The sequence below is a fragment of the Onychomys torridus genome, chromosome 1, assembly GCF_903995425.1.
Source record: "Onychomys torridus chromosome 1, mOncTor1.1, whole genome shotgun sequence".
In the NCBI taxonomy this organism is placed as follows: Eukaryota; Metazoa; Chordata; class Mammalia; order Rodentia; family Cricetidae; genus Onychomys; species Onychomys torridus.
In genome coordinates this window covers 69,078,996-69,103,433 of record NC_050443.1, presented here as the reverse complement: position 1 = coordinate 69,103,433, position 24,438 = coordinate 69,078,996, and the positions used below count along the sequence as shown (strand labels likewise).

The 24,438-nt window shown below is 44.0% G+C and overlaps 1 protein-coding gene across 2 annotated transcripts in view; it reads right to left on the bottom strand.

Annotated features, from left to right (window-relative positions):
- The window catches only part of Me3 (malic enzyme 3), a 211,061-nt gene that overhangs the window by 41,024 nt on the left and 145,599 nt on the right, over window positions 1–24,438 (bottom strand). For both annotated transcript variants that reach the window (XM_036194599.1, XM_036194591.1), the window contains exons 5-7: window positions 23,076–23,151; window positions 12,490–12,651; window positions 3,875–3,978 (exon numbers count right to left, since the gene is read on the bottom strand). In XM_036194599.1, coding sequence (XP_036050492.1) covers window positions 3,875–3,978; window positions 12,490–12,651; window positions 23,076–23,151 — 342 coding nt within the window. The remainder of the gene's footprint in view (window positions 1–3,874; window positions 3,979–12,489; window positions 12,652–23,075; window positions 23,152–24,438) is intronic.

Here is a 24,438-nt window from a genome sequence, read left to right as displayed (position 1 = left end):
ATGCAGAGTGGGCACTGGGATGGGGAGGTCCCACTTAGTCTGAAAGAGTACTGGGAATGTATGACAGGGCACAGGAGCTTGGCTCCTGAAGATCGGGGTGCACATCAAGGTTGAAAGGCAGTATCAGAGGTGATCCTCTGGAGTGGTTGGCTTCAGGGATGGGAAATCCAAAGCTGTCTATAAATACATCTTATTTGCGAAGATCATTAATTGTGAATAGTTCCTCTACGCTGTGAACCGTGTGTGTGTGTGTGTGTGTGTGTGTGTGTGTGTGTGTGTGTGTGTATGAGAGAGAGACACAGAGAGACATATACAGAGAGAAGGAGAGAGACAGACAAAAATAGTCATTTCATGAATCTAAAAAGATAGATGGCTTCCTTTGTACAGTGAAGGTCTTTATAATGAGGTGTTTTTCTTATTACTTGAACCCAAGCAGCTGAAGAATCTGTAGATTTAGAATTGTGTAGCTAGGGCTGGGCATGGCGCACACCTTTAATCCAGCACTTGGAGGCAGAGGCAGGTAGATCTCTGTGAGTTTGAGGATAGCCTGATCTACAAAGCAGTTTCAGGACAGCCAGGGCTATACAGAGAAATCCTGTCTTGAGCCTATGTGCCCCCCCCCCCCATATAGAAGCCTTAGAATTTGTGGAGCTAATGGGAAAGGAAGTGGCTTCCTTTCCTGACCTGCCTGAAGCCTGAAGCTGTGGGTAATATCAGAAATCTGTTAAATCAGGCAGAGCTGGGTTTCCAGATGCAATCTTAAACTAGAGACTTTCCTGTTAGTAACACAAATAAGAAATACAAACAAAAACTGTTGAGGAGAATGTGCCAGTCCAGGACATGGTACTCAGATATGATGCTTTGAGTCCTACCACACAGGAGAGGAGAGAAGGACAGACAGAATGACCAGTGCTTGGAATACCAATCTGCCTCTGATTTGAGAACTACACTCAGCTTCCTATTGTGGTTCATAGATTTATTTATTTATTTTTGTTTGTTTATTTATCTATTTTTGTTTATCTATCTATCATCTATCTACCTATCTATCTATCTATCTATCTATCTATCTATCTATCTATCTATCTATCTATGTATCTATTAAGACACGGTTTCATGTGACCCATGCTGGCCTAGAACTTCTAATGTAACTGAGGTTAACCTTGAACTTCTGATTATCCTTCATCCACTTTCTAAAAGTTGGGATTACACTTGTGTGCTGCCATGCCTGGTTTATGTGGCTCTAGGGATTGAACCCAGGACCACCAAGCATGCTAGGCAAAGCACTTTACTAACTGAGCTACATCCCAGCCCCAGTGGTTCCAGACTTAACTGGATATTCCTTTGCTTTGGTGTGTCTTCCAACATTCAGGGCAGGAGTGGAGCCACAGTGAAGTCTTGTTCACGCTTCCCTCTTTTATCACCCAGAATCTACAGACGTCTCAGTAAGTAGGGAAGGGTAAACAGAGGAAGTGTTTTATTTGCAGGATGTTTGGGCAGTGATGAGGACATTGAAGGCAGAAGTTACATGTTCCCAAAGTTCTTTCTTAAAATCCAGTGTGTTTGGCTTTAGGGCTTCTGACTCACCCCCCAGGCCAGGCATCCCATCTCCGGGCTAGCACATTCCCAAGAGTACCTTGGGAGACCAGCTCATTTTCCATCTACAATATCTACAGAAACATCTGTTCTAGCTTGCTAGAAAGTCAAAACAATGAACTGTCAACCCATCCATCATCTCTTCTGCAGAAGGACACATTCCTGGTGGGTGATGCACACCCTTCCCTAAGGGCTCACACTGGACTGCCTGTGTGACTGTGGAGCTGTGAATTGATTTTTGATGGTGATTTGAAAAGCCTCTTACATCCTAGTTTATTTAACCTTCTCACATGAATAGCAAGACTTCTCTTTGGGGAATCACGGGATGACTACTGACTCATAAGCAAGCGATGAACCCTGGAAACAGAAAGCAAAAAATAGGCTCTCTAAGACAATGCCATTCCCTTTGCTCAGGTCACAAATCATTATAAGGAAAGAGCCTGCAGGTGGAGTTGGCACACTGGGTCTACCTCACAGTCTTGCAAGGTACTTTGTGAGTACCTTGTGAGCCAAGACGGTGGCCTTGTCATCTTAGGGTCTCAGCTTCTTCCTCCATTAAAGTGGGCATGATGGTACCTATCCTGCCAGCTACATGGCATTCTTAAGAGGTCAAACTAGAGTAATGGAGTGGGAAGACACATTCAAAAGCACGTGCTGCTTGAACCCATCCATACTATCACCACCAAACACCAAACGACATATCCTAGCATTCCCTCCACGACAGAGAACACCTATCCAGAACTTAGTGTATCGTGGCACTTACTTTGTGCCTAAAATGACCTTTGTTGGCACTGTACCCTTTGGCTCTCCTTTGGACACAGAGAAACAAATCCAATTCTCTTCTGGAAGAATAGCTTTCAGATGTCCAGAAGTACTCCTGCCCCTTGACACAGATGGAGTGGCCGCCAAGCCTCTCACTACCAAACCAAGCCTTTCTTTCCCTACACTGTCACGGCTATTGTTCTTTGAAGGAACATTTTGTCTGGACTTGAAGGTGGCATTAAGATAGTCTGAAAGGGGAAGGAGGAAGTGGGACTCACCTCCTTTGTTCTAGATGCTATGCTTCTATTAACGCACCAACTTGTGAATTAGCTTCCTTGGTGGCTGCATCCCAGTGGTCCATTTCCTCTGCAGTCTGGACTACAGATATGCAGTGTTTAGAGTGTCACCTCCCTTCAGCCAGTTTCTCCTGATTCTCACCAGGACTTACTGTCTACCAACTCTACACTCTTCCTCATCCCTTCCCTGCTTCCCACTTCTCCATGTCCTTTTCCCCTTCTTCCTCAGCCTAGAACTTTGACACACCATTGTGCTAATTCCCTTGAGTACATTCTCAACTCCCTTCTTTCTGGAAAAATCCCAAGCCTGATTCATCTATTTCATCCCCGCTTTTCCCTCACTCTGCCTCTGCTCTCTTCTCATGATGTAGTATGTGTTCCAAAGCCTAAACTTCTCCAGGTATGCACTGGAACCCTGATCCTCCAGGTTACTCGAACTTCTGCTCCCACCCTGTGCCACACTATTAATTTTCTTTTTGTCTGCAGCATCCTTCCCATCCCACAGAACCACAATATGATTTTATCTCTTTTCAAGGGAGGATGAAATATGTTTTGTCTTCATAGGTCCAAGTCGTAGAAGCTCTGGCTTGCCCAGCTTGTGGAAGTCATTACCAGAACTCCTGGTAGCATGCCAGTGGGTGTGGGTGGCCATGGTGCCTGGCAGAATAAGCAGGGGCAGAGAGTGGAGATGCCAACATTATGGTCTCCAGAGAAGATGTGAATACTAGAAGCGAGCTAGAAGGCTTGGATCTGGGGACTCTGCTGCACTGGTCTATTAACATTCCCCTAAACAGACCTAACCATGTGGTGTGTGTGTGTGTGTGTGTGTGTGTGTGTGTGTGTGTGTGTGTGTGAAGATGAATATGGTGAACTGCTTTCCAAAGCCATTTTATCAGGAGGGTAACATCTTTTCACCAGAAGAGCAGTGTCTGTATTCATACAAACTACTCTGAGCAGCTCAGACCAAGAGGGTTTCCCTCCTGAAACAACAGATATTTAGCTACCATCATATCATAGTGCCTTCTTGAAGGTTGTCCTGGAGATAGGCCCACCCCACATGGCTTCCAGATTTTCAAGTGCATATACCAAGTTGAAATTTTCAGACCACCCCCAAAGCATACAACATAGCCTCTTTTGTAATTCTTCCAAAGCTAGGGTTGACTTTGGCCATGATATTTCTTAAGAGCATCCTCTAAAAGGGACAGCATGGTCAGTCTACTTACTTATCTGTCACAGCCTGCATGAACTCATCCAGTAGGTCATCATACTCCTTCCCACGAACACGCTGGTGTTTCAGGCCAATGTACAGAGGGTCTTTGAGAAGCTCCTGGAATAGAGAGCACCCACTTACTGAACCTGCTCACTCTTCCTGCTTTATTATTGTTTTCTGCAAAGCAAGTGTCCAGGTTCAGTAGGAAGGACAGGAGATAGGAGGAGAGAAGAAAGTAGGAATCTGACTGATTTCCCTACCTCCATCTAGGGTAATCTCTGGAAGGGTCTGGAGGCTAAGCCCCTGACTCAGGTTGGATTCCCATACAATCCCCACTTTAGGAATGAACAATGCTTTGAGGTAGATGAGCCTCCACCAGACACAGTTTTTCAAGCCCTAGCTATAGGCTCTGGGTTTACTTCAGGGTTTCTCAATAGTGTCACCAGTGACACCTTGGTTTGGATAATTCCTTAATCTGGAAGCTGACTTGCACATTATAAGACATTTAGCAGGATCTCCAACCTATACCCACCATAATCTAGCAACACCCACAGTTGTGACCATAAAAATGTCTTTAGACCTTGCTAAAGGTATTCTTGAAGGCAGAAGTGCTCTTGATTGAGAACCTCTGAAGCTGACCTTAGGTAGCATCTGGATTGGGGATGAGGGTCTCATCCTCTTGTCCTCAATATAACTTATAAAACATTAATTAATTCAGTAAAATCTTACCTGCCATGTACCTCACACTATGCTAGGTCTCTGGGATACAAAAGTAGAAATCAGATGCAACTAGAAATTTCATCTAAAAAATGATGCTCATCTTATCCCTTAGCCTTGGCAGGTGACTCTCCACTAACTCTTTCAACAACACTTTCCATCACAGTAGCCACATGCACATTGAGTCTTTTCTTTTGTTTACTTTGGCCTGACTAGCTTCTCCCACTGAGCTTTCTATTTCATCCATACCCCTATGGATCAGTAGACTAACTCATGTATAACACATTTATTTTAATAACTGTAGAAGCTTCATCATGTAAGAGCAAAAAATCAAAACAAAACAAAAAAACCCAAAAAACCCTTGAAAAAAACCAAAATGTCTATTAATGCAAATCTAGATAAATCTCAAGCTATATAATTTGAAAGAAAGCCAATCCTCAAAGATTACATACTACCTGATTCCATCTATGTACCATTCTTGAAATGATAAAGCTATAGAGATGGAGAACAATCATCAGATATTAGAGAGAGGAAATGGGGACATGGGTATGGTTACAAATGGTTAGCATGAGATATCCCTATAATGAAAGTATTCCATGGCTTGACTGCCTTAGTGATACAGGAATCTATACAAGTCACAGAATTAAAAGTAAATAAAGACACATGTATACACACACATATGAATATATGCAAAACTAGTGAAATGTGAATAAGGTCCAGGGATTGTGTCAAGGTCATTTTCCCGGTGGTATACAAAATGTTACCATTGAAGAAAACTGGATAGTTGGCATAGGGACTTGTGGTGGTTTGAACAAGGAATGTCCCATATAGATTCACATATATGAACACAGTCCTCAGTTGGCGGTGACTTTGGGGGTGAAGTTGTGGCACCTTTAAGAGGTGAAACCTTGCTGGAGGAAGTACAACATTGGGGTTGGGACTTGAGGGTTTATATCCTTGTTCCTCTTCCTCTCTCTATGCTTCCTGTGTGTAGACAGAATGTGATCAGCCAGCCTCCTGCCCTGTCGCCATGCCATGTTCATGAACATTTGAGCTCTAGCCTTCTGGAACAAGTTCCTGTTAGTCATACTATTTTATCACAGCAACAAAAAGTAATCAATTCAGATCACTGTGGTTTTTTTTTTTTTTTTTTTTCGGAGAAATGCATCTTAATCTATAATAATTCAAAATAAGAGTTAAAAAATAAACAAGACTGTGTCAAAATATATGCAACTCATGTAATAAAAGACATCATGTATTTATTGATCATCAACACCCATGACTGCAGCCTGGAGTATTATAATAATCAGTGAGAATGACTGATTCTGTGAGGGTGCTCACAGGGTACTGAGGGTGTGGATCAGTAAACTATCTGTCACAGAGAAGGCACTGCCTTGGGAGACAGTGTGACATGTGAATACCCAGAGTGGGGAGTGACGTTACTTGAATGGTGAGTGGGAATTGTATTGTGGGGGAAATGATCAGGCCTGAAAAGATGGTCAGATTCTAAAGGCTTAGCTGGGTTTCCAGGCAAATGAGCACCCAGGGAGGTTCCAGGTTGGAAGCAGAGTGAGGGGAAGGTGGCTGATATGTTTGGGGAACAGGAAATAACTCTCTGCTAGAGCCTCTTGGAATTTCCCAGTTCTGTGTCTAATTCATCCGGAATAAGAGCGCATGGACACATTCATGTGTCAGCTCCATCTGAGCTGATGCTGCAAGTTATGAAGACAAGGGCTACATGAGCCAAGTTTTACCTCCATCATGACAGGCTGCTGTGACTTTGAGGAAGCTTTTATGGCCTTTTAGAACTTTCTTCTCATCTGTCAAATGAGGATAAAGTGTAGCCACACTGAGTGGTTATGGAGATTGTGTGAAAGAATATGAGAGAGCTTTGTGAATTACAATGTCTGGTATAAATAGTGGCAGGCATTCCAGCTCTTAAAGCTTCTGATGTGCCACATGCTGAGGGCTTTAACTGTGATGTCACAGCAGCCACAGGAAGACTCTGAACTCTCTAAACAGAATCTGTGGCAGGAGGATAGTTTAAGGGCCATCATGCATCTCATTGAACCCGTATTCTCTCCAGAATGCTCAAGAATGAGATGAGAGGTGTGTGGGGGTGGGGTGGGGTTAGGGTAGAGCATTTTTCCTAAATGACGCCATTTGATGCAATCTTTGCTTGCTAGAGACTCTTCTGGGCTCTCCTGTAGCCAGAGTTCTTAATGGTCCATCTTTTCTTTCTCTTTCTACGAGAGTCATGTCAGTGTTGTGTAGTCTAAAGGTCCAACTACCACTCTCTCTCTTCAGTCTTCAGGAGTTTCCCCTTAGGAAGCTGTTACATATGTATTTCCAGGAGGACCTGAGAGATGGGCTTCATTTTTTTTATTGTTCCCCTATGTTATGAATGAAGCAACAAGATACAGAGAGGTTAAGCCACCTGCCCCAAGACCTTCGGTTAGTAAGAGCAACAGTCGGCATTTAAACCCAAAGTCCCTGCTCTTAACATGCAGCTTTGGTGGGTTCTTCTGCTCATTGGTGAGAACTGACATACTATTTAATCCACCGACCCAGACCCATAGTGCAGCCCTGATGCATTGTAATAAGCCCCTGCCTCCACGGCTTCCCTCATGATGGAGAGTACCTTTCAAACCCGAATAAATCCTTCCTCCTTTTCATTGCCTCCTTTAGGATCTACACAGCAACAAGGGAAGCGATGAACATAGACTCTAAAAACCCTTTAAAGGCATCTTTGTATTTTATTTTTATAATAAGATGTTCCATGCCTCAAGTACTTAAAAACTAACTACAAAAATGGGGGGAACGTAACATATAGAGATGACACTAAGAACAAACACGTCTTATGCTTGCACAAAGCTTGTGAGGAGAAATGTCCTTATTGGATCTGGTGTCTGACTGTCCCATTCCTGTTTTACAGATCAGGACATTGGAGTTCAGTGGTTTAAACAAACTGCCCAAAGCCAGGAGGAAGTGGCTCAGACTGGTTCTTATGGTAGGTAGCATCCTTTCTTCCTTATCATTTGATGTTGTGGGGACCAAGGAGCTAGGCACCAGCTTCTTGTCTTCACTTCTGTCTGTTCCCGCCAAAAGAGTTTACCAGTAGCTGGCAAGGTCCAGAAGGTCTGGGTTTTGGGGCTTTGGAATTGGATGGATCTGAGTTTGAATCCACACCCTGTCAGTTAAGCTCAGAGGCTTTGGGCAAGAAATATAATTTTGCTGCTTTGTTTCTTCCTCTGTGTTGAAAAGGGATAATAATGATCCCTGGCACATAATGTGATTTCTTGAGGAAAAGTATGTTCTTTTCTCTTTTACATCTCCCCAGAGATCGCACAGTGTCAGCACACAGCAAATCTGTGAACCGTGGTAACTGATACCAGCTGCCAGAGCATCACTGTTGGGCTAAGAAAAACGTCAGAGTAAAAACTTAGATCTTGGGAATCCCTCACTTCAGCTTCCTCCCAATGGACTTCTGAGGCTTGTAAAGGTGAAGTAAACTGCTTCAGGTCACAAAAACCCACTGGTGGGAATAAAGGGGATGAAGCCATTATTTTAGATCAGGTTAGGGACTGAACTTACTCATTCCCAAGCTCTGGTGTGTACATGGTACTCTGGTATCTCAGTATTAATTTGATGGCTAAATCTTTTCTCTCTGTTAGATGGTTACTAAGTTCCATTTGGAGCTGAATAAGTCAGTGATTAGAATTGTAGGTGAAGGAATTTACCCAAAGAAGGCAGTCTGGAACTTCTTCCTCTGCTATCGGAACTGGATTGAATACATCCTCTGGGGTTGTTTGCCTAGATCTGCCTTTCTAAGGTTTTCCCTGGAGACAAATTATCATAGAAAACAAATAGTTTTTCCTCCTCTTTGTTGGATATATCACAGAATGTTGTGCTTAAGTTGGAAGATAAACCTTGTGGTTAAAAAAATATTTACCTTGAATAGCAACAGGCATTCTAAGAGGTCATGAAAATCATCTGTGTGTCCTGAGGTCATGGCTTGGGGTTCACTCCATGACCATAGCGCCTTTCCCCCCAAACTGTAGTTATTTCTATTGCTTATTTCTTTGAAAATTAAATTAAGCCCAGGAGAAAGCTGCAAAGCTTCTGGGGGTAGCATCCTCACACATGCATGCGGAGAGGGAGCTCTCAGGTACTAGCACACTAAAAAGCTGAGTCTTCCTGTCACTGACAATAGGCTTGCAAAACAGAAGAATCAGCAAATCCCAGTGCAGCCACTGACTCTGTTCATTCTCACCAAGTCTTCAGAGTCAAGGTTTCTGGTTCAGTTGTCAGTCTTCACCTGTGTCTGTCTACAGATGCCAACATTCTCATCAGCCACACAGTGGATTCCAGAGGGCCACATGGCATCTCTCTCAGAGGTGAACACAGGTTCAGGGTTTCAGGCAGCAAAAGCCTCTCAGGGCTCAAGAGGCTAACCAGAGAGCTAAGCCTGTTGGGGTGCTCCAAAGAACCTCACTGTAGAGTACCATGTGCACAGGATTTTGGAATGAATCCTTAGAAAAGCCATTTATGCTCTGGGCCTCTTCCTACCTAGAATGAAGGACTTGTATGAGATACTGCTCTGATGCCTTCTACCTTGAACAATATGACCATCTTGTCCTTGGTTTCATCTACACACAGCCATGACTGAGGGGTTCCTCTCCCCTCAGCCCCTGGAACTGAACCCTGGGGCGTCCTTCTTTATGGGCTCACTGCTCCATGTGTTTATTTTTCCAAATGTCCTTGGTGTTGGCAGGTAAAAGTGACTCAGTTTCAGGGATGTAGAAAGCAGATGTTTTCCTTCAACAGGAAGCACAGAGGGGTGTTCTGACACTGATTAATTTTTTTTTTAATAAAGAAATACACAGTGATGGTTTTGTTATTTGGACACAAAAGCGTCTCCCGACAGCATCCTCCCTGGACTGCTACAGGCAGTGGAAGCGATAAGGCCCAGTTTTCCTCTCCTACAGCTCAGAATTGCTCTCAGTGAGATGCACTTTAAGACTCTTGGGGAAAATGCCTTGCAATGAGACACATTAAAAAATTTATTTTGTTTTATTTTAGAATTTTTATACCAGTATTGTATTTACATCATTTCAACCCCATAATCTCCCACCTCTAGCCCTTCCCATATCCCTCCAACTCCCTCTGAACTCTCAACTTCATGAACGCTTCTTTTATATATATATATATATATATATATATATATACACACACACACACCACACATATATAAATACATGCATATATAAAAATATATATGAACGTGTATGTATGTATATGTGTATATATATATATATATATATATATATATATATACATATACACACACACACACACACACATACACACACACATATATTTTTCTCCTGCATCCATTTAGTGTTGTGCTCATATGTATATGCACTTAGGACTGAACACTTAGAATTGGATAGCCTATCAGAAGGATTGTCCCTAGAGAAGACCGATTCTCACTCTCCTAGCACCCTTTATTGCCTGTAGCTCTTCACCTAGGAGGGGACTTGTGACATTTCTCCAGTCTACACTGGCATCTTAGCTGGTGTCATTGTGCAAATCTTACAAACAAACGCATTTTTAACAAAGAACTCTACTATGGGACGTGACACAGCAAACTCATTTGAAGGGGGATAAATCACTGTTTTTGGAATGTTGGTTCACTTGGCAACATGGAATTCTCATGCTTGGGGTAAAGCACTCGGGAGAAGCAGACACTTTGAGTAGATCTACTACACAAGTCATTAAAATGATTTATTCCGTGACAGTGTTGAAACACTGACAACTAGATTATTCACCTAGACCTGGTTCGTTTATCTCCCTCATGCCTACCAGAGTGCCTGACACCTACTAAACATCAATAACTTTGATTAAATAAGTAAAGAGAGAGTGTTCACAAAATAACCTTGATTGAAAAAATGAGAACAAAATACAGGTGCATTGCGATTACAACTAAGTAATAAATACATCTGTATGTGCATGTGTCATTAGATAAATCTTGAAAAGGGGAACAAATATAGATCTGTGGAAGAGATGCCATTCTCTTAAGAATTTGAATAATATTCTAGAGTTACTTTAGTAATAAAAATCAAGAGATGTTGCTGGCTTATAAAACAACCGAATGCCAGCAGGGGTGTGATATGGCAGAGGATCTTGGCTCTGATTAGAATCCCTTTGAGCCAATTAAACCCTCTAGACCTCAGTTTCCTGAAGTGGGAAGAGAAGGAAGTGACAGAAGCTTCTCTGAGGTTCAAACTAGGTGTAAGGTCCTGGTCCTTGATTGCCATTTGCTTTGGAAATCCTTCCTGATGGGTTTGTTACAAATCAAAGTCAACCTTGAACCTCATTCACATTGGTGGGTGCTGGACCTTCAATAGCAAAGGATCTCCAGTACCTCCTGGGGATACCATAGCTCTTATTAATCTCAGGCTCTCTCTGCTCCAGCTCAGGGCCAGCTTCTAAGGCACTGACAGGGTGAAGGTCTCATCAGGAGCACTGGAAGAATGACTGAAATAAGGTTTGCTGTACTCATCTACAGAGGCAATGATGATCTCTGTGAGTCTGAGGATAGCTTTAATTGTTGTTTCGTATAAACTTGAACATCTGGCTGGGAGAAGGGAACCTGGTTTAGAGCAAAACTTGAGGTCTGGCCTTATTGAGCAGCTGCAAGGCTTGTGCCACCTCCCAGCCCCCTTTCCCATAGTCCAGTCAAGAGACACAGCAAGAGAAAGAGGTTTTAGAAATGGCAGTATTGCTGTAGGTGATCAGGTCTAAAAAGGTGCATATATAAACATATTTTTATAAACATATATCCTATATATATACTGATAATGTGACTGATATTTTACTTTCAATGTATCTCTGGATTTTGATTTTTAAAAGAAGAACACACACTGATCTTAAACTCAAAAATATATGTTATTTAGGAGGAATTCCTTTAAAGTACATTATGGATGAATATGAAAATATCACAATAGAACTCATTTCTATATAATTCATATATTTCAATGAAATTATAATTTGAAAAACATGACAATTGGGCAGATATATATTTTGTTTCCTTTGTGGAAAGAACTAAATTGTTTCAAAAGTTTGAATTAAACAAACATTTTGAAATAAAGAAAAAAAGGATGTTTTTGGTATGTTTTTCAAGCAGGATTTCTCTGTGTAGCCCTGGCTGTCCTGGAATTCACTCTGTAGACCATGCTGGGTTCGAACTCACAGAGCTCTATCTGCCTCTGCCTCCTGAATGCTGGGATTAGAGGTGTGAGCCAGCACCACCTGTCGGAAGACACTTTTTTCCCTGCCAGTCACAGGGCAGAAAACTACAGCCAGAGACAATGTGCCTGGGTGGTACCAGGAGCAGACAACTCTTGACTGGGGTTTCAGCTCCTTCAGTGACAAAGCCCCTGAATCGAGCAGGAGGAGTGACCTGTGGCTTGGCTCAGGTCCTCTTGCTTCATCTGCAGAACACTCATCTTGTCTCAGACATTTCAACCTGGGGGCCTTGTTTTTGAATTTCAGTTTGTGCACTAAGGCAACTTGCCTTGAAAATGCAGAACACAGACTCGTCTTACCAGTGACTGCTCTCTCAGAGTAGCCCCATGGAGGATTGCCAGCTACATGGGATCATGGAAGCATGGGAAAAGTAAGTTCAGGGCACCGTGGACACAGAGGAGGAAGATGAAAAAGCAAAGGGGAAGTAAAGGGGTGGGAGAGGAAAGTCCTCTACTTCACAACTATGTGGGAAGAGTGGGGGTCGAGAGGATCCTGGGAAAGAAACAGCCCATGTCGATATAATTATTCCACAAAAGTGCCTCCCCCCCCCCCTTCATCTTCCTTCTGGCTCAAGAGCTCCTGGCTCAGACAGCCTGTTACCTCATTGTTGGTGCCGACATCTAGCAAGACAGGAAGGCACTGCTGTGGATTCACCCCTCCGCATGCTGTGTACAGGGCCAGCTTGCCCACAGGGATGCCCATGCCGTAGCAGCCCAGGTCTCCCAAGCCCAGAATACGCTCTCCATCAGTCACCACCACAGCCTGAAAAACACAGCAGGGAACCTTCAATCAGGAGTACCACCTCCATGACAAAGTGCTCATTTCAAAGTCCTAGCAGTCAGGCCTGACAGCTGGATACCCGCTGCCTTTGTTGGGAATAAAGCAGCTTGTCTGGGACAAGGCCAGAGAGGATTCATCAACTGCAGGTGGCTGGTCCCTTCTGGCAAGTGGGCAAGAACCCTCACCGAGGCCAAATGACAGAAAGACAGCGTTCCTTGCATTCTGAAGATTGGAGTGGGAGCTGCAGAAACAGCTGGAGAGAAATCACATCTAGTCTCTCTCTTTCTCTCTCTCAGAGAAACTGGACAGTCTCAGCCTAAAATTGGTGTGTGAGACAGGAAGGGAGATATGTAAGAAAGTTTATGCTGCTGCTCCAGCTGCAGCATTTTGAGGCCAATTTGCAAAGAACAGAGCTTGTAACATTTCTTAGAATCACAAATCATGGAATCATAGGTTTTTTGGTTGTATGATGATTGGCATAGAATCACTGAGGGCCAACTATGTACTAGACACAGTTCTGGTACAAATCTTACCTTTAAAATCTGATGTTGATGGAGCTTATGGTGATGATAGTTATTATTATACATGATCATGATGGATGTTTATTTTTTCATTCACTTAATAAATACTCACAAAACATCTGCTTGCTAGTAAGACATATCATGGGGGGAAGGAACTTTAGTTTGCTCACCTATAAAATTAAATATGTGTGGACCCAAATGAGAGGGGGAACATATTTATCAACAGTTATAACTTTGGGACAGAAGCCTGAATGCAGCAGGACAGGGCAGGGACAGTAGAGATTGAGATAGTCCTGTAGGGTGACCCACTCTTGTAAGTTCTGTAGATAAGAGGGCACACACACCAGACAAAAAGCAATTGTGAAGGTGTAGGTGGAATGGAAGACTTTTGATAGGTGCTGTGGAATATTACTTTAACTAGGCAAAAATGTGTTACATTTGTTTATCCTGCAGAACACTACTTTAACTGTGTAAAGGCATGTTGTATTTATTTGTATTGCATTTGTTTAATGATGTAAGGATGTGTGTCTAATTATGTAAAGATGTGTTGCATTTGTTTCACCTTGCCTGTCTAAGGCACCTCATTGGTCTAATAAAAAGCTGAATGGCCAATAGCTAGGCAGGAGAAGGATAGGTGGAGCTGGCAGGAAGAGAGAATAAATAGGAGAAATCTAGGCTAGAGAAGAGAAGGAGGGGAGAACAAGGCAGAAAAAGAGGGACATGTCCAGGGCTGGAAGCCAGGCAGTCACCACCCAGACACGAGAAGTAGTGGAAGTGAGAAATACAGAAGGGAACAAAAGGTAAAAAGCCCCAAGGCAAAACACAGATACAGAGAAACAGATTAAAATAAGAGCTAAGATAAGGCCGAGCATTCAAAACTAATAATTAGTCTCTGTGTCGTGATTTGGGAGCTGGTTGGAAGCTCAAAAGAAAGTCCTGGTACAAATAAGATAGTTGAGGTCCAGGATAGACTTGTGTGAAGTGTGTGTAAGAGGCAAGGAGGTGTAAATTGTATGAATGGCAGAACGGGAAGTGAGGGGTCATGAGCATCAGGACAAGGGGAACCCCATGGGGTGACAATGGAGTTTATATGTCACTGCAATAAGCTCACTATCACAGGCTCCCAGTGTCTCTGGAAGAGTTTTGTTTATAGGCATCTCATCCATCTATTGAAACTATATGTTTCCAGGATTGAAGACTGGCTCTGAGCTGTAGATGTTCTGTGTGACCCCATTGTGAAATGAACAGATAAGGGTTGAGTTAGTCTATGCAAGGGCAACGCTAGGGTAGAGATGAAGACCCATTCTTGCCCTGGTGTGGTTCAGGGCACAAAAGTTTCTCCCCACTTCTTTATGGCTCCAGGGGTGAAACACACATGGGCTGCTTCTGCCTTTTTGCAGAAAAAGGTGCAAAGACTCTAAAAACACTTATCCACTTTAGGAATTGAGTTTTGGAGAGTGCAGCAGAGCCATGAAAATTCTATTTCCCTTTCAGATTGTAACTTTTGTGGTGAATGATCACAAGCCACATCTCACACCCCCCTCCCTCCCTCATGGTCTGGGCACAGGAATGGCTAACACTGTTATTCCACTTGACAAGTGAGCATGTTGAAGTTCAAAGTCTTCCTGGTCTACATATACCTGCCATGTATCAGCCAAGTTCCAGTAACTGGGTTGATGGTCCCACATTAGTTATCTTGGAAAGTCTAGATAACTTGTCAAGGTCACATTGGCAAGTGTGGGACCCCTCTTAGTCAGGATCTGGGCTTCTGGTTCGAAGGTGTTTTTGCCACCCTGTCTCCCTGGGATAAAGCATCTGTGCTCTTGGCAAGTCTTGCCCTGCCTTAGCATCCAGAGTCTACCTGCCCTTGACCTCCTCTTGGCAGATTTTCCAGCTAGAGCCTGTGCCCTCATGCTGCCTCTGAAGCCCCAAACTCCATTTCTCTACTGTCTGGTCTGTCCAAATCAAAGCTTACTGACTTGGGTTCCCCATCTGAGGGAATTCTTTGCTCTGTTTAGAGGGAAGTTGTTGTGTACCTATTTGTTCTGAATGAAAACATTCTCTCCTGTGGAGAGGAAGGAGGCCAATAAGACCCAGGAAGTAAATACAACACACAGGGCTCAGGGATTAGAAACTTACAGGAAGCCCCTGAAAGTTACAGGAAGTCAGGGGATCCTTCCAAAAGATGATGTAAGCAGTGATAATTGCAGGGGAGAAGAGACTCTTTGAATGGCCAAGCTGCCTGCACGTTGAGGAGGGAGCTTCAGGGATGCAGCTTTCGTGAGTTCCCACTATACTGAGGTGGGCTTTTCAGTGATGCAGGCTGCCTTATGCTCCTGGAAGCAGGCCTTCAGCCATACTCCCCAATAAACTCACCGGTTCACTAAGGTATAGTTAGGTGGGACAATTTTTTTGATCTGTTTTTAGTGCCCTATCTGGGTTGAATGTTTGTTTATGTCAGGAAAAGTCATAACAGACACAAATAGCGCAAGATTAAGCATATGCAACTATCTACTCTAATACCTTATTCTTACAACCCTAAAATGATGAGGGGCCATGAGTGCAGTTTCCCAGCCTGGGACTATCCCAGGGAATTCCACTACATGTTCAACTCTAATGAGGGAATGAGGGAATGCCTCTCCATCTGTCATCAATTCTCAGTTCTACTGTGCAAATGGTTGACTTGGTACAATAGCTTCGCAGACTGCTTGGACCCTCTTACTTTTCATCTCTCCTGCCAACCTATGTCAAGTTCATTGTATCCAAAGCTCATTTTCATCATGATATTTCCAGGATCAAAGACTGTGCTGGTTAGTTCTATGTCAACTTGACACAAGTTAGAGTTTTTAGGAAGAGGGGACTCTCAACTGAGAGAATGCCTCCACAAGATTTGCTGGAAGGCAAGTTCGTAGTGCATGCTTTTGGTTGCTGATTGATGGAGGAGGACCCAGCCCATTGTGGGTGGTGCCATCCCTGGGCTGGTGGTCCTAGGTGCTATAAAAAAAAGCAAGTTGAGCAAGCCACAAGAGAACAAGTCAGTAAGGAGTGCTCCAGCATGGTCTCTGTTTAAGTTCCTGTCTTCAGGTTCCTGCTTTGAGCTCCTGTCCTGCCTTCCCTTCATGATGGACTACAAGCTCTATGATGAAATAAACCCTTTCCTCCCCAAGTTGCTTTTGGTCATGGTAATTTATTACAAAAACAGAAACCATAACTAAGATAAAGACCTTCACTGATTTCTAACTGCCCCTATGGACACCTAAGTCTTTATATTGTTTAACATATCTTCTGAAAGTTATTGTTGTATATCTATAACTGTATCCTCTGGCTAGTGGCTTCTTCACTCTTAGGAATCTCTCTCTCTCTCTCTCTCTCTCTCTCTCAGTCTTTAAATTAATTTTTTTTTCTGGAGGATCTTTCTTCCTGTTCTCCAGCTGGACATATATAGTAGAGTTTTTCATTCTTATGAACAATTAGCACTTGTTACATCTAATACACATACTCCCTGTCACCTTTACACATTCTGCAAACACTTACTAAGAACCTACTGGGTACTGAGATTCACATAAAATACTACTGTGCCATCTGTATGTCCAATAAGCCTCTCAAATCCCATCACTCCTTGTGAATGAATTATAAATGAATTCTTATATTCTTCTCTCCTTTGACATTTTTTACTTTGCTCCCTTCCTGTCAGGGGCTAGGTAAGGTCAAAGGCCCTTTGGGGTTCTGTGCATGGAACAACGAGCTCTGGGCTTTTGTTTCTGTCAGGGTCAGGCTTGGCAAGACCAGCAATGGAGTGGTGCCAGAGCTCTGGAGGCTACCAAGGTCAGAGCCTGGGGCTTGACAGTTTCCCTGTAAAGCTGTGGCCAAATGTTCCAGACACAGAGATGTGCAATGCTTTGCTTATTGAACCAGCATGGATCTTACAAAGAGGAACTGGAGTTATTCTGAGTTCCCCGTAATTCTGCTGCCTGATGAACTTTGTGGATTTGTTTGCTGCTTCCTCATCTGAAGAGTACATTAGGAGCGATGATTAATAAATGTGCTAGTGTGGGTCATAAGCCCTCACAGTCCTCCTGACCCCCACGTTGGACTCTTCTCATCTCTGATCTCCCCCCTCAGAGTTCCAGTACAAACCCAGGAAGAACTGCCAGTCTGACTCACCTCCTCTCCTATTTCCCCATCTCTTCCAAGCTCAAGACCACCCAACCTTCTTAGGTTTTTTCTTTGAGCTTTGCCAATCATGTCCAGTTGGCTATCATGTTCTGCTGATCTTGCATTCTCCAGTCCTGCAGCTCTTATTCTGTGATCCTCACACTATTTCTACTGCCTTTTACCAGACAATCTGCTTGTCACTCAAACCACCCTGTGGTTTTCTGACTGTTTTTTCACTCTTGGAGTTCCCCGTCTGATTTTATGTTTACAGAGCACATCTGGATGTATCTGTTTCTTGCCCCTATAAAACAAAGATCAGGAATTTTCTTTTCTGACCTTTAAGATTTCCACTCTGCCTTTTGGAGTTTTCTGTCTTTTCCATGCTCCATCCTAAACTGAAACATTTCCGGTTTTATACATGTCCTGCAATAGGTGGCATTTTACTTGTCAACTCTTTCATTTCCTTGACTGGAATTCTCCTATTTTTGTGGGGTTCAAGGAACAGCTAAAAATCCACTTATCTCGACAGGTAGTGGTGGTGTACACCTTTAATCCCAGCACTAGGGAAGCAGAGGCAGGAGGATCTCTGAGTTCTAGGCCAACGTTGTCTACAGAGCTAGTTCCAGGACAGCCGGGGCTACAGGGAGAAACCCTGTCTCAAAGATCAAAACAATGAAATAAAATAAAATAAATTGGCTTGTCTCCATGAAGCTTCCCTCCGGGTTTCTGGCTCTTTCCCTTGAATTCCCAGAGCTTTCTTCCTTGCCGGAGTAGCTACCACGCCTTTCCTTGTACTATAAATATTCACGTTTCTGTGTCTTTCGTAGAAGCTGTAAGCTTTTTAGGGGCAATATTAGGTTGTGTTATTTTTGATTCCTTAGCTGTTGGCTCTGAGGCCAACAATATGACACATACACAATTAGCCAGGCAAACTATAGCTCCAACAGTGCATAAAGTGGCTTCTCAGCTGGACAGGATTCAAAGCCAGTATGGTTAAGTTCAGAGAGAAGATACTGCCTCTCATTGTCCCTGATAGCAATCCAATTAAGGCTGGGAACCACTTAACCAGTTCAGTGGGTTGCCAAGGGCTTAGGGAAAGTCTGGGCAGTGTCTCTGGGTTTGAAAAGCCAGCAACCATTTCTGGAATGACAGAACTCCAATTTCCTTATTTGGATGTTGGAAAAGTCATGACGTCCCTCATTTCTTCAACCAATGGAGAGGTTTGAAGGATGGTATGCTGTGTTCTTTCTAGCCTGCCTTCCTCAGACCTATGACCTTTTCTGACTGGTTGGGCATGGCCCTTAGCTGAACTAACCAAAGGCTGACTGGAAGATGGATTGCTCTTGGGCTGTTTTAGATTTATTAGTAGGATTATGGGCTGCATGCAAAAGTTTTCCAACTTCTTTTTCTTCTGCCTTTCATTTCGCCCTTCGGTCAGCACCCTCTTCCTTTCTCCTACTCCATAACATGAACAGCACACATTCCTTAGTTTCGAGTCTCGGTTCCACTCCTCACGGAGAACCTAGCCTCTCAGATTCCTTGCCTCTAAAACAAAGACAGAAAGAAGCCCTGTGGTTGTCAATAGAATTCAGTGAGTCAGTCTGTGTAAGGCACTTGATAATAATACTGCATGGAGGGGCTGGTGATGTCTGCTCAAGGTTGTTCCTTATTCAAGGATGAAGGAGTTTCTTCTTTACTGCTGATCTTAGCCACCAGCCCATCTGGAGAATTTTCTTTACCTGAGCTACCTTGCTCACACCCCTTTCCAAGCCTGCCTTGTAGGCTTTGCTGAGTCTTCCTCCAGATCTTACTACAGGCAACCTGTGGTCCTTTGCTCTGCCCCATCTCCTTCCGGTGTGTAGATGTTGAACCAAGAGCCCTTCCTGACAAGTTCATTTCTGTTTCAGAGATTTTCAGCAAGTCCAGTCTCTGACACCAACACACACCACACCCTGGGCCCATGCATGGTAATAGGCACATGGTTCTAGCGATCTGGACCATGTTTTAACGCCCGTGTGCTGCTGCCTTGTGGTAGAGGCTGCTGTGTTGGCTCTACTACTCAGAGCTCTCTCTCCTCAGAAGTGTTGGTACTGGGTGGGGAGAGATTTAGGAGTCTGGGGAGCTGAGAGGGAGAGAAGGTTCTCACTGAGCCTTTCTCCTGCTGGAGGCAATAGGCACTGTGGGAAGGAGATGGGGCAGCGATTTTTACTCCTTTGTATGATTTACACTGGACAGTTTTCTCCTCCTTGAAGAAGAAAGGCCGTGAAGCTTGGGTAGTCCTGGCCTTAAGCTATAGGTTCCTCATAATTATCTTTTCCTGCATTTCAGTTTCCTGGGTTTCTAGCTGCGAAACCACAGAAAGTTCATTTTTCATCTTCCAAATGGATTCAGAAGGTCCTCTGAAGTTAGCCCTCCTCTCTAGCCAACCAGCCAGACATCCTGGGTCCCAAAGACTTCCTAGGCCTTGAGAAAATGCCTCTCTGAGTCAGCTGCTGCTGCTGCTGCTGCTGCTGCTGTGTGTGTGTGTGTGTGTGTGTGTGTGTGTGTGTGTGTGTGTGTGGTGGGGGAGGGGATTTTAGCAATAAGATGTAGGTTAGAGACCTGCATTCACCTGTGGTGACCTTGTACTCCTCTCAGCAACATCCCCTTGACCCTTGCATGCTCCTCTCAGCAGTGCCCCTCCCCCTCCCCATCCTCCAGGGCCCAGCTTGGGGTTTTCCAGAAGGAATCCTTCCTGAGCGTTGCCCTCAGTGCCTTGGGAGATGCCTTGTGTGAACTCTGAAGGGGGAGGGGTGAGCAGAGAGTCTCTGTGGAAGTGGAGGGATCTTCACCCTCCCTTTTTTAGGGAACAAGAAAGAAAGATCGCAGCTCAGAACATTCTGAACTTCTGAAAGGGTACCTCGGATGACAAGGGAAGAAACCTTCAGAGTGGGGCAGGGTAGAGTGTGGGGTGGGTTAGGGGAAGTCCAGTCATCTCCCATTCCTTTGTTTACACACCATGATACAGGCTCTATATTCGGAGTGCCTAGTTTCCAGAGGAGCCAAAAATTCAAGTGTTTTTATATTTATTGTTTTAAATGAAATATGCTTTAAAAATAATGCCTATAAATTCAAAAATTTTAACAGGCACTGAGGGCCAAACCAAGTATATCTGGGTACAAGGCATGTGACTACCCATCTGTGGCTTCTCATTCCCAGGAGAAACCTGTTTTCCTGGCTGCCCTTTGGTCCTATATAGCCACAGATGGTACAACTGCTTCTACCTCCTATAAGAACAATGCTCATTTGTGTGCTCTTCAGTGTCCACGGGCATTATCATGATTATCCACAACAGGACTCCAAAGCTCAGAAAGTCCATCTGCACACACAATAGGCAAGGGGAAGACTCATGATCAGAAGCCCTATATGTCTGCTTACAAAATCAGGGATGTTTTCTCTATATGGTCACTGGAACCTCTCTGAAGTGAAACAGAAATAAAGGGTGGGGATTGTCCCAGGCATTTTCTTGGCCCCTTTGGATCCCCAAGGGGAGGGAGGCTGGACAGCTTGTGGCCTGTCTACACATTACCCTGTAAGTTCTTCTCTTTTGCAGGAGAGGCACAGCATTCTGCCCTTCTTTCCAGGTAAGCCCATCTAAGCAGAGTGTGAGTTCCTTGAATTTGGTCCTGTACATTTTTATCACAGAGCTCCAGGGAGCTCCCTCAGAGGAGATGCTTCCTGAAGGGTGGCCAAAGGCAACTGAGTCAGATGGTACTCACCAGCCTAGATCAGCTCACACATCTTACACCCTCCTGAGAGGTCTGTCTGTCTGTCTGGGGCCTGCTTTAGGCACTCTTCCTCTAGAGTCTAAAGTTCCTCTGTCTATTCCTCCAGTCGCTGCCACCACCCCTTGGTAGTTAGTACTCGGTATTTAGAAGGGTCTCAAAGTATGTTTATTGAAGTCAATAGTCACTTAGTTCCTGTGGTTCTATTTTGAATTTGTATCCTGGGTTTTCAACCGTAACACATAGAATCTGGAGACAAGGCACCTTTCATTCTCATTTTGGAATTTTTGTAGGAGGACCTGATAATAATCATGCATATTGTGCCTGGCCAAGGAAACAACTGAGGTTCGATCCCTGTGCCAGCCTGGAGGAAAGGTACCTTTTTACTTCCATTTGAAGAAGAGGAATTCCCTTTAGTTGTTCCAATTGCTCCTAATTTGCCTGAGAGTACTGTATGCATTATATTTATTCTGGCATGGTGCCTGGTACATGGAAGATGCTTAATGCATCCGTTGACTGAATTTATTTACCTCAGCAAGCATCTGCGGAGGGTCTATTGTTGCACAAGGTTCCTCCGTGGCTGAGCTGTCCAGGCATGTGGAAAAGATTAGTGGTCAGGACCTCAGCCTTGTGCCCACTCAGGTTGGCCTAAAGTTAACTCCCCACTAAGTGAGCTGGCTTCCTTTAATGTCCTCAATATTTTACTAGAGTTTCATCCTAGACACACCCTGGAAACATGTTTCCCTGGGAGGGAGGCCAAAACTTTCAAAGCCAAGGCCTTACACATAACTGGAGTCCAAGTGGATAAGCACGGGGCAAAGTCACACCCAGATGGAGATGTGAGGATGAATTATCCCTGGTGTCCAGGACTGTACTTTGGCTGTAGCTCAGACCTGGCTGCAGAGAGCTGAGGTCCTAATTCTTTTCTACTTTTGTTCTAAATGCTCACACTGCCTACAGAGAACCCAATTTGGGCGGAAAACCAATAGAGGCTCTATTTGGTACCTTCTGGTAAGGAATGGGCTCCGGGAACAAGCAGGGGACGAGGGAGCAGGTCCCTGCAGAGGAACCAGTAGAGATCAGTAGGGATCCATAGCCTGCCAGGGGAGCCAGGGTAAGGTGAACAGCTGGGCCCAGGGTTACTCTGTACTTTGACTCCCAGGCTGGAAATTCCCTCACTAAGGGGCCATCAGCTTCACTTATATCACTTCCAGAAAAGAAAATTAACTGCCTCAGATGCTAGATCCCTCAGACTCCTCCATATGGAGCACTGTGCAGCTTGCATTCCATATTGCAAGCTCAGCCGTTTCTTCCTGAACATTTTAAGGAGACTTGATATTTGAGAAGCAGTGGCAGTTTACTTTGTCACTCTGCACATATACTCTCTGTTCTGTGCTACCTGGGGCACAACTACCCAAGTTTGCTTACCATAAACGTTTTATGCAGAAGGTCCTCCCTGACATCTTCATAACCCTCAATCTAAGGCCCAGTTCCAAAGCCATTTCTCCATGACGTCACCTCAGAGTTCTCCGAGATGAAAGTCCTCCTACCTCTGTGGTCCCCTGCAGCTCTTTCTGTGTGGTTCTGTTAGCTCTGGTCTATCTGGCTAGCCTGTTGTGTTACTGTCCTGTTTTCATCATGAAGTATTCATTACTCCAGAAGAGGTCCGTGCTTGACTTCTGTCCATATCCACTGTGCATTCAGTAGGTACTCAACACATGCTGAACAGCTTTTTAGACTACTATTAATTAGGAACAATTTCACCTAGATAGGTAGTTAAGGCAAATCTCTCTTCTATTATGCATTTGTGATGGCCACAGCTGGTGTGTAATCAGAGCCTGGGAAAAGGGGGAAATGTCCTGCCTTCAGTGTCACAATGGCCCATTTTATAGGTAGAAATAACACCAATTCAGATGGCAATGATTCCTCCAACAAGCAAGATATAGCAACAAGAACAGGATCATACCTTAATATTGTCCTCTGGCCAAGAGTTCAGCATTGTTGCAAGGTGGCCCTTGTCATGAATGGTGATAAACAGCCCACTAGGAAAAATAAACATGTACACATGGAGAAACCAAACGGTCACTGTAGAAACAGCAAAGGTCATGAGCACTACCATCAACTGCATTGTTGACTTCTGACCCCAGCCCCAAGGAAGATAGGTTTTGTCTCAAAGCTTGGAAGGGTCCTAGTGTCTTTCTGTTCTTTAACTGCTTCTCTTTGTAGGACCAGGAGTGCACTGGGTGGAGGGCATGCCTGCCTGGAGCCATCTTCTCTAGAGAATGCATCTTTTCTTCTTTTCTCTCTAGATCTGGTTCCAGATTACCCTGACTCACTAGCCCCACAACTGCCTTAGCAACTGTATGGGTCTGTTCTTCAGGTCCTTGCTCCAAAGCACAGACCACATGGCCAGGGCCAGAACTTGGACACATGGGTTGGGATTGTGGGTTTCTGTGCCAATGCAATAAGCCAAATTAACATCAGGTTTGATCTGAGCAAAGCATTCCTGGGAGATCTCTTGGGGGACGGGGGAGAAATCGTGCAGCTGCTCCCAAGGAGGGAGCCTTAAATACCCTGTAGATATGGTCTTTGAGCAGCTCCAGGGGAGGAGCCATCTCTTGGTGGGCTTTCTGAGGGAGGGGTATGAAAAGGGCGGAATGGGGCCAAAGCAAAATTCCCTGCTAAACAGGGATGTTCAGACATGTATACACCAGGCCTCTAAAATGGGAGATGTAGCTGGGAAGGGAAGCAGGGGAAGGGTGCTTAGTGAGATACTTTTCTCTGTGGTACTGGAGTCTAACAATACCCAATTCAAACTTAGCCTTCCAGTCTACCAAGATGGTGCAGTCCTAATTGCAAGGCCATAGAGCACACTATGTTTATTAGCTTGTTACTTGATTTAGAATGTTTAATGTTTAGACTTATAGGATGTGGATATAAATCTTCTGTTTTAGGGTTAGAGATGAGAGAATACGTGTACATTTGTGGGATTCCCTTCTCTCTCTTTTTCATTCTAGTAGCTAACCTATCCAATTTACATACTCAAATCTCTATTATTTTAGAAGTGAAACAAGACTCCTGGCTTCTGGTAGTGACATAGAATAACCCTTCAGAAGACAATTATTATAAAATCACTCATCTATAAACAATTTATATTACTGTCATGCTATGAAATATGTGGTTTTGGTATACAGCAATGGAGTTTGGCCAAGTGGGGGTAGAAACTGGAGGAGCAGATAGATGCCTTTGAAAGCAGGAACTATTCTTTTTTTTTTTTTTTTTCCGAGACAGGGTTTCTCTGTGTAGCTTTGTGCCTTTCCTGGAATTCA